Source organism: Macaca nemestrina, chromosome 7 (assembly GCF_043159975.1).
Source record: "Macaca nemestrina isolate mMacNem1 chromosome 7, mMacNem.hap1, whole genome shotgun sequence".
Lineage (NCBI taxonomy): Eukaryota > Metazoa > Chordata > Mammalia > Primates > Cercopithecidae > Macaca > Macaca nemestrina.
In genome coordinates, this window is record NC_092131.1 from 30,289,416 (window position 1) to 30,304,158 (window position 14,743).

The 14,743-nt window shown below is 41.4% G+C and overlaps 1 protein-coding gene across 1 annotated transcript in view; it reads left to right on the plus strand.

Moving 5' to 3' along the window:
• LOC105495838 (serine palmitoyltransferase long chain base subunit 2) overlaps window positions 1-14,743 on the plus strand; it is a 110,791-nt gene that overhangs the window by 13,773 nt on the left and 82,275 nt on the right. The window contains exon 2 of the mRNA XM_071099802.1: window positions 4,939-5,133. Within this exon, the coding sequence (XP_070955903.1) occupies window positions 4,939-5,133 (195 nt within the window). The remainder of the gene's footprint in view (window positions 1-4,938; window positions 5,134-14,743) is intronic.

Sequence of the window (14,743 nt, forward strand, 5' to 3'; positions counted from 1 at the left end):
GCTGGAGGATCACTTAAGCCTGAAAGGTAGAGGCTGCAGTGAGCCATGATTGCACCACTGCACTCCGTCCTGGGTGGCAGAGTCAGATGCTGTCAAAAACAAAAACAAAAAAACAACTTTCTACCTCCTTAAAATTCTCTTGTGCCCCACAAGAAGCTCTTGGACTGAAGCACAGAAAGTCATTACTAATTCTATCTGGAAGCCAGAAAATAAGGTGGAGCCAAAGATGACTCCAAACTTGGGAGACTGGGTAGACTGGATAGTGATGCTGTTGACCAAAATAGGTAATAGAAGAGGAGTGTCAGGTTTTCACTGAGAGGGAGGGTTAGGATGGTGAGAAGTTCAGCTTTAGATTTGTTGAGTTTGAGGTGCCCATGAAGTCTAAGTGGAGCTATATAGGAGGCAGGTAGAAATGTGAGTGTGGAGTTCTGGAAAGGAATCTGGGATTGCAGTGTAGGCTTGAGCTTACTCGTAGCATGGAAGGTCTAGCTGAGAACTCATAAGTAGATGAGAATTCACTAGAGAGGCTATCGATAGTGAGGTGACTGAGGTTGTGATAATAGGCATGTTTTGCTTTTATTAACTCTGTTTTAGTCCAAATGGTGAATTAAGTCAATGACAAAATTTAGTTTAAGCATTAAAAAAAAAGGCAAGTAAAAATTCAGTAATACATACTCGTAAAAAACAAGAAGAAGAAAAATCAAACCAGTTTAGAAGGTTATGAACAAAAAATATGCCTTCTTTTCCCACCCCACTCCTTACCCTAGTTTCTGGTGTCTCCTTCCAGACAATTTTAGTCACATGGAAATATATGTATTACGCATATGACTTATCTTTTATTATACTTCCCATTATTGCTTTGGTTAGGAGTACCTTTTCAGCTGCTTAATAAACATAGTTGACAGCCCACAGGCATGTGGACAAAATGGCTCATTAGTTTGATTTTTTTTTTTCCTTCTCTTGTTCTGTAAGGTGTTTTACGGTGGTGTGCTTGTAGTCTTGTCTGAAAAAAATTTCTTCCTTTGTGTTTGTATTTTCTTCTACAGTAATATTACCGTTCAAGCAAAGATTTCTTGATATTCCTAAATCTTTCCTTGATTAATTGTGCTAAGATAGTGTCACATTCTTCTTTGCTTAACGTGAGCAGACTGTGAACAGACTGATACGAAATGTTATTAAGTGTTAACTATTTATTAAGACTTCATAAATACTACCCCGGGTGCTAGATGTGCAATGATGAGCAAAACAGACCTGGTGTTTTTCCTCAAGGATTATTACCTATGTATAAGAGAGCAATACCATTATTATTGTTTGAATCATGTGAAAGATACGATTTAGCATCAGTTCTTAAAGGTGATTTTATTCTCTCAGAGTTTAAAGACTTTTCACCTTTGAGAGACCCGTGTGTCAGTTGGCGTGCCCATCTGCGCCCCCCCACCCCCCCCCAACATCAGTCACTCTGTTTTGACTGAAACCACATTCCAGAGTCACTTCTTTTCACAGGTTCTAAAGGTGGAAAAAAAGAAACCCCACCCACTTCCTAGTTGAACCTTAATTCTTTAAAATACATTTAATTTTGAATAAGGCTTTGGTAAAATCACACCGTTCTTCATAATGGTTTAGCATCCTCCTCCCTAGAGAGTCCAGCCTACGGTATGAATTGACTTGATCCTGCCCGTGTGAGTGTGCCTGAAATTAATGCGAATATCTTTCAGAGACCCACCCACAGCATTCCTGACCTGTAAACTCGCTGCACGTTGGTTAGAGACTGCAGGGGGGCTCTGTGATTTCCAGGCTTTTTAATGATGTGTACAGTTGAGAGTAAATAGTTTAAATAATTTCATAGTTAGGGAGAGTTTGGCACTGGTATTAAACAGAGTTCTTAAGGCAAAATATTTTCAGATACAGTTTTTAAAGAGATGATCAGAAATTTAATTTTTTTTGTCTTTTAAATTGCTTTTCATTTTGCTTTGTCTGGCTTAATAACTTTTTTATATTGTTATGTTGTTAATTTTTAAACAATTTTCTGTCTTCAGATACTGGCTCAATTTTAGCTATTCTGTTCTAAACACATTACAACCTTACTCCCACATAAATGTTTAAGTATTAAATATTGACACCAAACTTTCTCCTGTGTGGAAGAGATTGATGAAGACCTAAATAAGTTTGTGAATAGTTTTCAGAAGTTATTTAGATCATCAAGTTGAACCAGTACCAACAGATTCCATCCATCTGCTGTGCCTATCTGAGTGCCTGTCCTTTGTCACATACAACTGTGTCTTTCCAAACTGTTCCAATTTGTAACACTGAAGCAGCTTTCCAAAACTAACATTACCAGGATAGGATACTCTAAAATATCTTTACCCCTTGGATATGTATAACAATTGATTGTATAGTTATGTAAATTTCATTAATTTGTTTTTATTTGTTTATATCATATCTCTGATCAGATTGCCTGAGAGGGCAAGAAAGGATCTTTTAGTTCTTTGGGACTTTTCATGATGCTTAATTGACAATATGCCTCCAGTAAATTTTGATTAACCATCCTCACTGCAGTTGTTCCAAAGTTAAGATTAAAGTCAACACACAAACTTGTCTAGCAGATTTCTTCTATAAAGCAAGATTTCCATTAAAATTGACCAAGAAGCAAAAAGTTATCATCTATGAGATCAAAAGTAAAGTAGCTTGGTTTTTGTATATTAAAGTCCAAGTGTCCCAAAAGTTAAAACAAGGGATAATCTCACAATTTTTGGGAATGAATACTTAAGATGAAGGGGGACAGAAGAATTCACGACGGTTACTAATAGTTTTTCCCCTTGTTTTGTGTTTCACTTTCCTTTTACTTTTATATAATGCTGGACCACACTTTGTGTTTTGTTTTTTTTTTTTTTGTTTTTTTTTTTTTTTTTTGAGACAGGGTCTCACTCTGTCACTCAGGCTGCAGGGAAGTGGCACGATCATGGCTTACTGCCGCCTCGACCTTCTGGGTTCAGGTGATCCTCCCACCTGTCTCCTGAGGAGGTGGGACTACAGGCATGTGCCACCATGTCCAACTAGTTTTTTTTTTTTTTTTTTTTTGTAGAGACAGGATTTTACCATGTGCCCAGGCTGGTCTCAAACTCCTGGGCTCAGGTGATCTGCCCACCTTGGCCTCCCAAAGTGCTAGGATTACAGGCATGCGCCAGTGCACCCAGCCTAGACCACACTTATGTAATATAACATCTTAGTTTTTTGCATGATTTACTTGTGTTATCACTACCGACAAAGGTTAATTTGAACTACGTGTTTCTACAGGGGCCTACTGCTGATAATTATTTGGAATACTATGGCTGGGTGGCTTTGAGAATGTGTGGTAGTAAAACATTTACAAATATTTTACATTCTAAAGCTGAATTTACTTTTGAACTTTTGATCTCTTCGTCTGTAAGCTAATATAGTACTTTTCTTGGGATAGGCTTTCTCCTGTTGATTTACGTTTTTTGCTTTTTTTATTAGAACAAAAGAAATTACGCTAGCATTTTAGGATCTATTTAAGAAAATCAAATAATGGTAAAGATCAGTATTAGGTGGTGTTCTTACACAGCCCTTCTTGCTCCCCTTCCTTTACTGTTCATCTGAAATGCATGTAATTTATAAATTATTTCTATTGAAAACAAGGAGCCCAGCCGGGCTCAGTGGCTCACGCCTGTAATCCCAGTACTTTGGAAGGCCGAGGCGGGCAGATCACAAGGTCAGGAGATCGAGACCATCCTGGCCTTGATCCAAAAGAAAACAAGTAGCGTTTTCTTTGGGATCACCTCTTAGTGTTACATTTGACTATCACTTACAAAATTCTTTTTTTTTTTTTTTTTTTAATTTTTTTTTGAGATGGAGTGTTGCTCTTGTTTCCCAGGCTGGAGTGCGATGGCGTGATCTCGGCTCATCGAGATCTCTCCTCTCTCAGGTTCAAGCAATTCTCCTGCCTCAGCCTCCTGAATAGCTGAGATTACAGGCATGCGCCACCACACCCGCCTAGTTTAGTATTTTTAGTAGAGATGGGGTTTCTCCATGTTGGTCAGGCTGGTCTTGAACTCCCAACCTCAGGTGATCCTCCCGCCTTGGCCTCCCAAAGTACTGGGATTATAGGTGTGAGCCACTGTGCCTGGCCTAAAATTCTTTTTTTTTCCCTTGTTTCCAGTGAGGTTGGAACTTAGAAAATTCTTTTTTTTTTTTTTTTTTTTTTTGACGTGGAGTCTTGCTTTGTCGCCCATGTAGGAGTGTAGTGGTATGATCTTGGCCTATTGCAACCTCCACCTCCCAAGTTCAAGCAACTCTCCTGCCTCAGTCTCCCAAGTAGCTGGGATTACAGGTGTGTGCCACCAATCCTGGCTAATATTTGTATTTTCAGTAGAGACAGGGTTTCACCATGTTGGCCAGGTTGGTCTTGAACTCCTGACCTCAAGTGATCTGCCTGCCTCAGCCTCCCAAAGTCCTGGGATTACAGGTGTGAGCCACTGTGCCCGGTGGAACTTAGAAAATTCTTAAGGTGGCCGGGCGCGGTGGCTCAAGCCTGTAATCCCAGCACTTTGGGAGGCTGAGACGGGCAGATCACGAGGTCAGGAGATCAAGACCATCCTGGGTAACACGGTGAAACCCTGTCTCTACTAAAAAATACAAAAAACTAGCCGGGCGAGGTGGCAGGCGCCTGTAGTCCCAGCAACTCGGGAGGCTGAGGCAGGAGAATGGCGTAAACCCGGGAGGCGGAGCTTGCAGTGAGCTGAGATCCGGCCACTGCACTCCAGCCTGGGCGACAGAGCGACACTCCGTCTCAAAAAAAAAAAAAAAGAAAGAAAAGAAAATTCTTAAGGTATAATTCAGCAAATCTCTGAGGACCTAGATTTTAGGTAGGAATGTTTTTCTTACCATGATGGAAATAAACATATTTAACCTCTCTTTTAGATCCATCATGTTACACAAAATGGAGGACTATATAAAAGACCGTTTAATGAAGCTTTTGAAGAAACACCAATGCTGGTTGCTGTGCTCACATATGTGGGGTATGGCGTACTCACCCTCTTTGGATACCTTCGAGATTTCTTGAGGCATTGGAGAATTGAGAAGTGTCACCATGCAACAGAAAGAGAAGAACAAAAGGTAATTATTAGGGAGTTTTTGATTCTGTAAATGAAAACCTTTTATAGAAATCTTAGTATTTTTGCACAAAAGTTTTTTCTTGGAAATTTGGGTACACATAAAAATTAAAATATTCCAGATGTAGTTAAATGAAAACATTCTACAAAGAAAGCTGAAAACAAGGTTAAAGATATGAAAGCATTCAACATGTGTTTAATCAAGAAGAACCTAAGGAGGTAGGCAGCAGTATCCCTATTTTATGGATTAGAAATCAAAAAGTCACAAGTTAAATAATATTTCCTAAGATGCCTGGTGTCAGAGCTGCTGTGTGGACAGAGGACTGTGAAGTGAAAAAGCCATGCTCTTTCTATTCGTACCCCTGTGCTGAATCCCAGGTTGTGTTTACAATTTTCTGAAAAGGTTGTATGATTTGGAATTAATAATGTGTTTTCTCATAGATACATTATACATAGTTGGGTGATTCACACATCAACTCCTCTCCCCAGACAAACAAGCTGTAATACAGAATATGGCCAACCAATTCTATTTACAGTAAAAAACACTCTTATTTTAGGAATGGTAAACCTATGAGCATGGTTGTCTCTGGTGAAAAGGGCTTCATTCACTTCATTTTTCTCTGCATGTTCCTTTGTACCTCTGAAGGGTTTTTTGTTTTTTTAACTTGTTATTGACTTGAAGTTCACTTCTGGAGTTTTATACATTATTGTTGTGTTACTTAATCTCCAAAAATAAATAAAATGAGGGTTAACGATGCCTGATTTTACTAAAAATAAAACCTCTGTGTTGTTGGCATGTCCCCCATGGCAAAAGGTTGTCTTTTAGCCCAGGGGAATGTACCGGATTAGAGAAGGACTTAAGACATTATAGTTTTTTTGTGGTCCCTGTGTGTCTGAGGAAAAGAGGCAGGTGTGGGGTGAGCACAGTCACCGCTGAGATGAGCCAGTGAACATTGATTGTAGAAGAAACAGTTATTCAGGTAATGGATAGTGGTCATGTGGAAATGGGAAGAGTGCATCAAGAAAACATTGTCAGTTACTAGGAAGACAAAACCAGTCAGGAGATATATGGATTCAAAAGTAGCTCCTGGGAGAACTCAAGACTAGGCATTCTTCCTTTCATCTCAACCATCTTGTACTCCATCTGAGCCCCAGCACAAGTTGGCCATCCTACTCATTGCCCTGCAAGTTAATTTACAAACAAGGTAAATAAGTTTTTTGAATACCTAATGCAGGCAAAGCCCTGCATTCAGAAATTGGTCCAGTGGCCCTAACTAATTTTTATCTTTTAAAACCCAAACACATTTTTAACATTTTAAATTTTATTTTAATATTGTTATTTTTTAGACAAGAGTCTTGCTCTGTCACCCAGGCTGGAGTATAGTGGTATGATCTCGGCTCACTGCACCCTCTGCCTCCTGGGTCCAAGCAATTCTTATGCCTCAGCCTCCCAAGTAGCGGGAATTACAGGCATGTGCTACCACTCCCCAGATAATTTTTGTATTTTTGGTAGAAACAGGGTTTCACCATGTTGGCCAGGCTGGTCTCGAACTCCTGACCTCAAACGATCCACCCGCCTCGGCCTCCCAAAGTGCTGAGATTACAGATGGGAGCCACTGTTCCCAGCCCACATTTTTAACACTTTTTGATCCCCCTTCTACCCCTGAGCTTGTCCACCCAGAGTGCATCTACAGTACGTTGATTTTGTATAGCCCTCAGTGACAGCTTACCATACCCTTCCTAGGTTGTGTAGTATTACAGTTACTTGTTCACAGGCCTATATCCTCCTACTAGATTGAGTTGATGGCAGTTACGACCGATGGTAGCTGAAGTTTTATTTATATATTCAAACTAAAAACTCCATCTGCAAGGACCTCTCCTAGTGTAGATGCATAGTCGAAACTTAATAATTGACATGTATAGCTAGCTGGTGGTGAGGCAAGTGCTGATTGTGGTGCAGACAGCACATTCCTGGATGAGGGGATAGGCAAAGGCATGAAGAATGTTTGGGAGAATCTAGAATGCAGATAGAAGAGAAATTGTGTTTTGAAAATCAAAGTAAGAAGTTTGGTAGGCAATGAGTAGTTTTTTTGTGTTTTGTTTTTAAATGGAGACAGCTCTCGCCATGTTGCCCAGGCTGGTCTCAAACTCCTGTACTCAAGGGATCCTCCTGCCTTGGCCTTCCGAAGTGTTGGGATTACAGGAGTGAGCCACCATGACCCCAAGGGCAATTTTTGATCAGGGGATTGTCCATAGAGCTTGCACAGCTGGTGCTCAAAGTGTGATGAATGAATGAAACCAACAAGATGCATCTGAATTACTTTGTTTGTGAGTACATTATCTTTGGAACTTGTTTCATGTTTACAGAAAGTAAATTGGTGGTTTAAGTGTTGGGAGCTGCCTGTGTATCCTTTGTGTGAAAGAATTAGAACGCACAGATTTCATTCTTAAGTAGTTTCTAATTTTGTTGAGGAAACAAACATTTTAAAGTTACGGGCCTTTGCAAAACCATTATACAAGTAAATAATGCTTAGATTATATGAAGATATAGAACAAAAAAATATCTGAGTAGCATAGGGTTAATCAGGAAACAGTTCTTGGAGGAAGTAATACAAGGAAATGTGGGGGTGCTGAGGAGAGCATTTGCCTCTGCAGGTTATGGAGAGGATTGTATTAAATTATTCAAATTCATTTCAATAGAATATTCCCAGTAGATAACATTAGCAGTTAAAACAGCCAGCTTCTGCCATTTTCTTACAAAAATTCAGCTCGTAGAGGAAAAGGGAATGTCATTCCTTTCCTGTGACAGATCATGTTTGTTTTCTAATGCTGGATTAGGTATGGCGAAGGAGGGAGGCAAATTAAGTGTTAAACTGGAAAGAGGTGAGGGAAAGTGGTTGCTTGGGATCATAAAATGCAAATATAATGTTGCTACTTCCTCATTTCACCGAGAGAGTGGTATCCATAACCACATCCTGGTTTTCTTCCTCATTTCATTCTAAAAGAGAGCCCAGTTTAACTATGTTAATTCTTTGTTGCAGGGAAATACCGTATGTTGCTTTGAATACAACTAAATCACATGGTCATACCAATAAAGATGAGTTACCATGAGTCTGTTCTATTTTATATAAATTGCATACAATTCTTGGAATTTTTTACCCCTTAATCCTCTGTTATTCGTGGTGTTTTGGATGAGACTGTTGTTTTTCTCAGTCTATGGTTTATTTCTTTGTGATGTGAGGTGAAGCTAGTAGTTCAGAAACATGTACGTGACAGATAACAGCAAAAGCTTGAATTAATAAAAATGTTCCAGGCTGAGGTAGGAGGATCACTCAGGGCCAGGAGTTTGAGACCAGCTGACACAACATAATGAAACATCTCTATAAAATGAAAAAACTTAATTCAGAAAAAAAATTCTAATATTTAGATAGGAAATTGCTAGGAATGTAAGGAGTAAATTATGGTAAGTAGTTACCACACACTTACTACATTTTAAACTAACATTTTGCCTCCACAGCTTGTTCATGATCAGATACTTAAAAATGGGAGGACCAAATACCATGCTCTCACTTATTTTTTTATATTTATATATATGTATGTATATATTATATATGTATATATGTTATATATGTGTGTATATATTATATATATATATATATATTTTTTTTTTTGAGATGGAATCTCACTCTGTCACCCAGGCTGGAGTACAGTGGTGTGATCTCGGCTCCCTGCAGTCTCCGCCTCCACGGTTCGAGGGATTCTCTTGCCTCAGCCTCCCAAGTAGCTGGAATTACAGGCACGCACCACCACGCCCAGCTAATTTTTTGTATTTTTAGTAGAGACGAGGTTTCACCATGTTGGCCAGCCTGGTCTCGAACTCCTGACCTCAGCCTGCCTTGGCCTCCCAAAGTGCTGGGATTACAGGAGTGAGCCACCGTGTCCAGCCTGTTCTCACTTGTAAGTGGGAGCTAAATGATGAGAACACATGGATGCAAAGAGGAAAAACAACACTTGTGGTGGGTAGGAAGAGGGAGAGGATTAGAAAAAAGTAACCCATTGGATGCTAGGCTTAGTACCTGGGTGACTAAATAATCTGTACAACAAACCCTTGTGATGCGAGTTTACCTGTACAACCTGCACATGTACCCCTGAACCTAAAATAAAAGTTACAAAAAATAAGTAGATAAAAAATGGGAGAGATAGGATACAGGGAAGGGACATTATATGTCTATATCCCAATATGCTTATTTTCAAGATACAAAAGAAAGAAATTAATTGAAATACATTACTAGGAATTCCCAGAGGGATTTTATTCTTGACCTCCTTCAAAAAGTAGCATACAGCCGGGGCAGTGGCTCACACCTGTAATCTCAGCACTTTGGGAGGCCGAGGTGGGTGGATCACCTGAGGTCAGGAGTTCAGCCTGGCCAACGTGGTGAAACGTCATCTCTACTAAAAATACAAAAATTAACTGGGCATGGTGGAGGGCACCTGTAATCCCAGCTACTCAGGAGGCTGAGGCAGAAGAATCGCTTGAACCCACAGGGTGGAGGCTGCAGTGAGCTGATATCTTGCCACTGCACTCCAGTCTGGGCAACAGAGCAAGACTGTGTCTCCAAAAAAAAAAAAAAGTACTAAGAATATTCTGGTACCTGTCATTTTAGCAGCATCCTAGTAAACTATTAATGTAGTATAATTGCTTGGTGCATTAAGCTAGGGGATGGATCATTTGGTTTGTCTTCTTTAATTCTGTGTGTGATTTAACATTTAAAAAGAACACTACTGGCCGGGCATGGCGGCTCACGCCTATAATCCCAGCACTTTGGGAGGCCGAGGCAGGCAGATCACCTGAAGTCAGGAGTTCAGACCAGCCTGACCAATATGGTGAAACCCCGTCTCTACTGAAAATACAAAAATTATCTGGGGCGTGGTGGCACATGCTTGTAATCCCTGCTACTTGGGAGGCCGAGGCACGAGAATTGCTTGAACCAGGGAGGCAGAGGTTGCAGTGAGCCGAGATTGCACCATTGCACTCCAGCCTGGGCAATGGAGCAAGACTGTCTAAAAAAACATAAGAAGAATAAAAAATAAATAAAGAGCACCACATTTGTTTTGTGTCAGTTGAGCTCAGGACAGCAGTAGTGTTTTTAAGTAATTGACATATCATAAAAGTTACCTATTTAAAGCGTACAATACAATGGTTTTTAGTATATCTACAGAGTTGTGCAGCCAGCACCACAATTTAATTTTGTAATGTTTTTCTCTTCTGAAAAAGAGAGAAACCCCCTCTCTTGAGTTTTTCTCATGAACCCATTAGCGGTCACTCCTTCCTCATCCACCCTCCCCACCCTTGGCAGCCACTAATCTACTTTCTGTCTCTATAGATTTACCTATTCTGGACATTTCATGTAAATGGACGTTTCATATAAATGGGCTCATACAGGGTATGTTCTTCTGTACCTGGCTCCTTTCACTTGGTGTAATGTGTTTGAAGTTCATGTTGTAGCGTGTATTGGTACTTCATTGCTTCCTATTGTTGAATAATATTTCATCATATGGAGCAGTCATCTCTATTTACTGTAGGGATTTCTCACTGGTACGAAACGATACTCAAACCTTTCAAAGAAGTTGTGTAGTAGGTTTACCACTGTATCCATTTGGACTAGTGCCAGTGTTAGGTTTGCAAGAGTTTCCCTGTAACCTGTTTTCCCTGTTTTTCATGCCAGGAAAGTTTTTCCTTCAAATAGTCCCTGGCTAGCTCCCTCACTTGCGTTTTGTCCTCTGTTCTACCCAGGGCACCCCAGCTGATTTGCAGCATGACTCCCCCTTTCCTGCTTGCTTTTGTTTCTGTTAGTATTTGTCACTGTCTAGCATACTTTATTTATTTTTATTTTTATTTATTTTTATTTTCTTGAGACAGAGTCTTGCTCTGTTGCCCAGGCTGGAGTACAATGGCACGATCTTGGCTTACTGCAACCTCTGTCTCCCAGGTTCAAGCGATTTTCCTGCCTCAGCCTCCAGAATGGCTGGGACTACAGGCATGTGCAACCACACCTAATTTTTGTGTTTTTAGTAGAGACAGGGTTTTGCCATGTTGGCCAGGCTGGTCTTGAACTCCTGGGCTCATGTGATCTGCCCACCTCGGCCTCCCAGAGTGCTGGGATTACAGGTGTGAGCCACTGAGCCTGGACTAGCAAACTTTATATTCTATATGTTTATCTCTTCCACCAGAATACAAATTCCAAGAGGGCAAGGATTATTACCTTTTTGTTTACTACTCTATACTACAGAGTGCTTGGCACATATTAGACACTCAGTAAATGTTTAAGATATGAGGCCAGAGGCCAGGTGTGATAGTTCACACCTGTAATTTCAAGCGCTTTGGGAGGCTGAGGTGGGACGATAGCTTGAGCGCAGGAGTTTGAGACCAACCTGAGCAATGTAACAAGACCCTGTCTCAACAAGAAAATTTGAAAACTTAGCTGGGTGTGGTGGCCCACACCCATAGTCTTAGTTACTTGGGAGACTGAGGTGGGAGGATCACTTGTACCCAGGAGTTTAAGGCTGTTGCAAGCTGTGATTGTGCCACTGCACTCCAGCCTGGGTGACAGAGACCCTGTCTTTTTTTTTTTTTTTTTTTTTTTTGAGATGGGGTCTTGTTCCATTGTCCAGACTGGAGTGCAATGGCATGATCTCGGCTCACTGCAACCTTTGCCTCCCAGGTTCAAGTGATTCTCATGCCTCAGCCTGATGAGTAGCTGGGACTGCACGCATGCACCACCACACCCAGCTAATTTTGTGTGTGTGTGTGTGTGGAGACAGAGTCTCGCTTTGTTGCCCAGGATGGAGTGTAATGGAACGATCTTGGCTCACTGCAACCTCTGCCTCCTGGGCTCAAGTGATTCTTTTGCGTCAGTCTCCCAAGAAGCGGGGATTACAGGTGTCCGCCATCACTAATTTTTGTATTTTTAGTAGAGACGGGGTTTCACCATGTTGGCCAGGCTGGTCTTGAACTCTTAACCTCAGGTAATCTGCCAACCTCGGCCTCCCAAAGTGTTGGGATTACAGGCGTGAGCCACCGTGCCCGGCCATTGTCTCTTTAAAAAAAAAAAAAAATTTTTAAGATATGAATGATATTGTGAGTGGTGGTAACAATAACAATGTAAAGGATTTTGAAGTATTTGTAGTTGAGGTGGGTGTGTACGTACATACATGCACATGCAAACATGCAAATGGCTGTTTTAGATGTAGGAAAAACCATTGTTTTTTATCTTGAAATCTCATTCTACACTTTCATGGACAGCACAGAAGTAGCGAGGAAGTGGCTTCCTGTTTTTAACATTAAAAACAGGAAAAGACAGACAGTGGTATGACCAATATGAACAGTAAGGAAAGTCGTTAATTAACCATGGTTCAAGGGTTTAAAAGTTGCAGTCTGAAAACCTTTCACTGAGTATTTTACCTACTTTTCCTCATTAAGTAGAGGTAAAAACAGAATTGTTGGTTTATAAAATAAATACTTTTAGAATTTATAATGCTTTCTCTTTTCTTTTTCTTTTTCTTTTTCTTTTCTTTCTTTTTTTTTTTTTTTTTTTTTTGAGATGGAGTCTCACGCTGTTGCCCAGGCTGGAGTGCAGTGGCGCGATCTCGGCTCACTGCAAGCTCCGCCTCCCGGGTTCCCGCCATTCTCCTGCCTCAGCCTCCTGAGTAGCTGGGACTACAGGTGCCCGCCACCGCGCCCGGCTAATTTTTTGTATTTTTAGTAGAGACGGGGTTTCACTGTGGTCTCGATCTCCTGACCTTGTGATCCGCCCGCCTCGGCCTCCCAAAGTGCTGGGATTACAAGCTTGAGCCACTGCGCCCGGCCTTCTTTTCTTTCTTTCTTTTTTTTTTTTTTTTTTTTTGAGATAGGGTCTCACTCTGTCACCCAGGCTGGAGTGCAGTGGCACAATCTCAGCTCACTGCAGCCTCAACCTCCCTGTGCTCAGGTGATCCTCCCACCTCAGCCTCCGGAGTTGCTGGAACTACAGGCACGTACTACCATGCCCTGCTAATTTTTGTATTTTTTTTGTAGCGACTGGGTTTTGCCACGTTGCCCAGGCTGATCTTGAACTCCTGGGCTTAAGTGATCCGCTTGCCTCAGCCTCCCAAAGTGCCGGCATTATGGGCGTGAGCCACTGTGTCTGGGCCAGATTTTTTTTTTTTTTTCCTTTTCTGAGACAGGATCTTGTTCTGTTGCCTAGGGTGTTGTGCAGTGGCACAATCTCAGCTCACTTCAACCTTTGCCTCCCACGCTCCAGCGATTCTCCCACCTCAGCCTCCTGAGTAGTTGGGACTAGAGGCGCACACTACTGCAACTGGCTAATTTTTGTATTTTTTTTGTAGAGACAGGGTTTTGCCTTATTGCCCAGGTTGATATTGAACTCCTGAGCTCAAGCGAGCCACCTGCCTTGGCCTTCCAAAATCCTGGGATTGTAGGCATCCGCCACCACGCCCAGCTATAATGCATTTTAACCATGTGATGACTCCATTTTCAACACTTCCTCAGGTGGGGATTATTTGGGATTTTAAAATGCTTAATTTAAGTTTTGAAACAACTTTGTCATGTTTCAGTTATTTCTAAATCTATCTCATGAGGCTGTTTCCTTCTTTAGTAGAAAATACATTTTCCAGCTGGGTTGTGGTGGCTCATACCAATAATCCCAGCAGTTTGGGAGACAGAGGCAGGAGGATTGTTTGAGCTTAGGATTTTAGACTGGCATGGGCAACAGAGAGAGATCTTGTCTCTACAAAAAATTTAAAAATTAGCCAAGCATGGTGGTGTGCACCTGTATGTAGTCCTGGCTACTTGAGAGGCTGAGGTGGGGAGATAGCTTGAGTCCAAGAATTTGAGGCTGCAGTGAGCTATGATCATGCCACTCCTCCCTCTCCAGCCTGGGTTACAGAGTGAGACACTATTTCTTTTTTTTTTTTTTTTTTTTTTTTTGAGACGGAGTCTCGCTCTGTCGCCCAGGCTGGAGTGCAGTGGCCGGATCTCAGCTCACTGCAAGCTCCGCCTCCTGGGTTCACGCCATTCTCCTGCCTCAGCCTCCCGAGTAGCTGGGACTACAGGCGCCCGCCACCTCGCCTGGCTAGTTTTTTTTTGTATTTTTTAGTAGAGACGGGGTTTCACCGGGTTAGCCAGGATAGTCTCGATCTCCTGACCTCGTGATCCACCCGTCTCGGCCTCCCAAAGTGCTGGGATTACAGGCTTGAGCCACCGCGCCCGGCCGTGAGACACTATTTCTAACAACAGCAGCAACAACAACAACAACAACAACAACAAAAATAAAAATGTTGCCCAAATAAAAAATTCAAAACGTTACAGATTTTTTTTTTTTTGCTATCTTGTCTTTGGTATGCAATATTATGTTTATAATGAAATGTCTTGAAATCTTTCAGTAGTACTATAGTACCAGCAAACAGCATTAGTTGTTATTATTATTATTATTTGAGACAGAGTTTTGCTGTTGTCGCCCAGGCTGGAGTGCAATGACATCATCTCGGCTCACTGCAACCTCCACCTTCCGGGTTCAAGCGATTCTCCTGCCTCAGCTTTCTGAGTAGCTGGGATT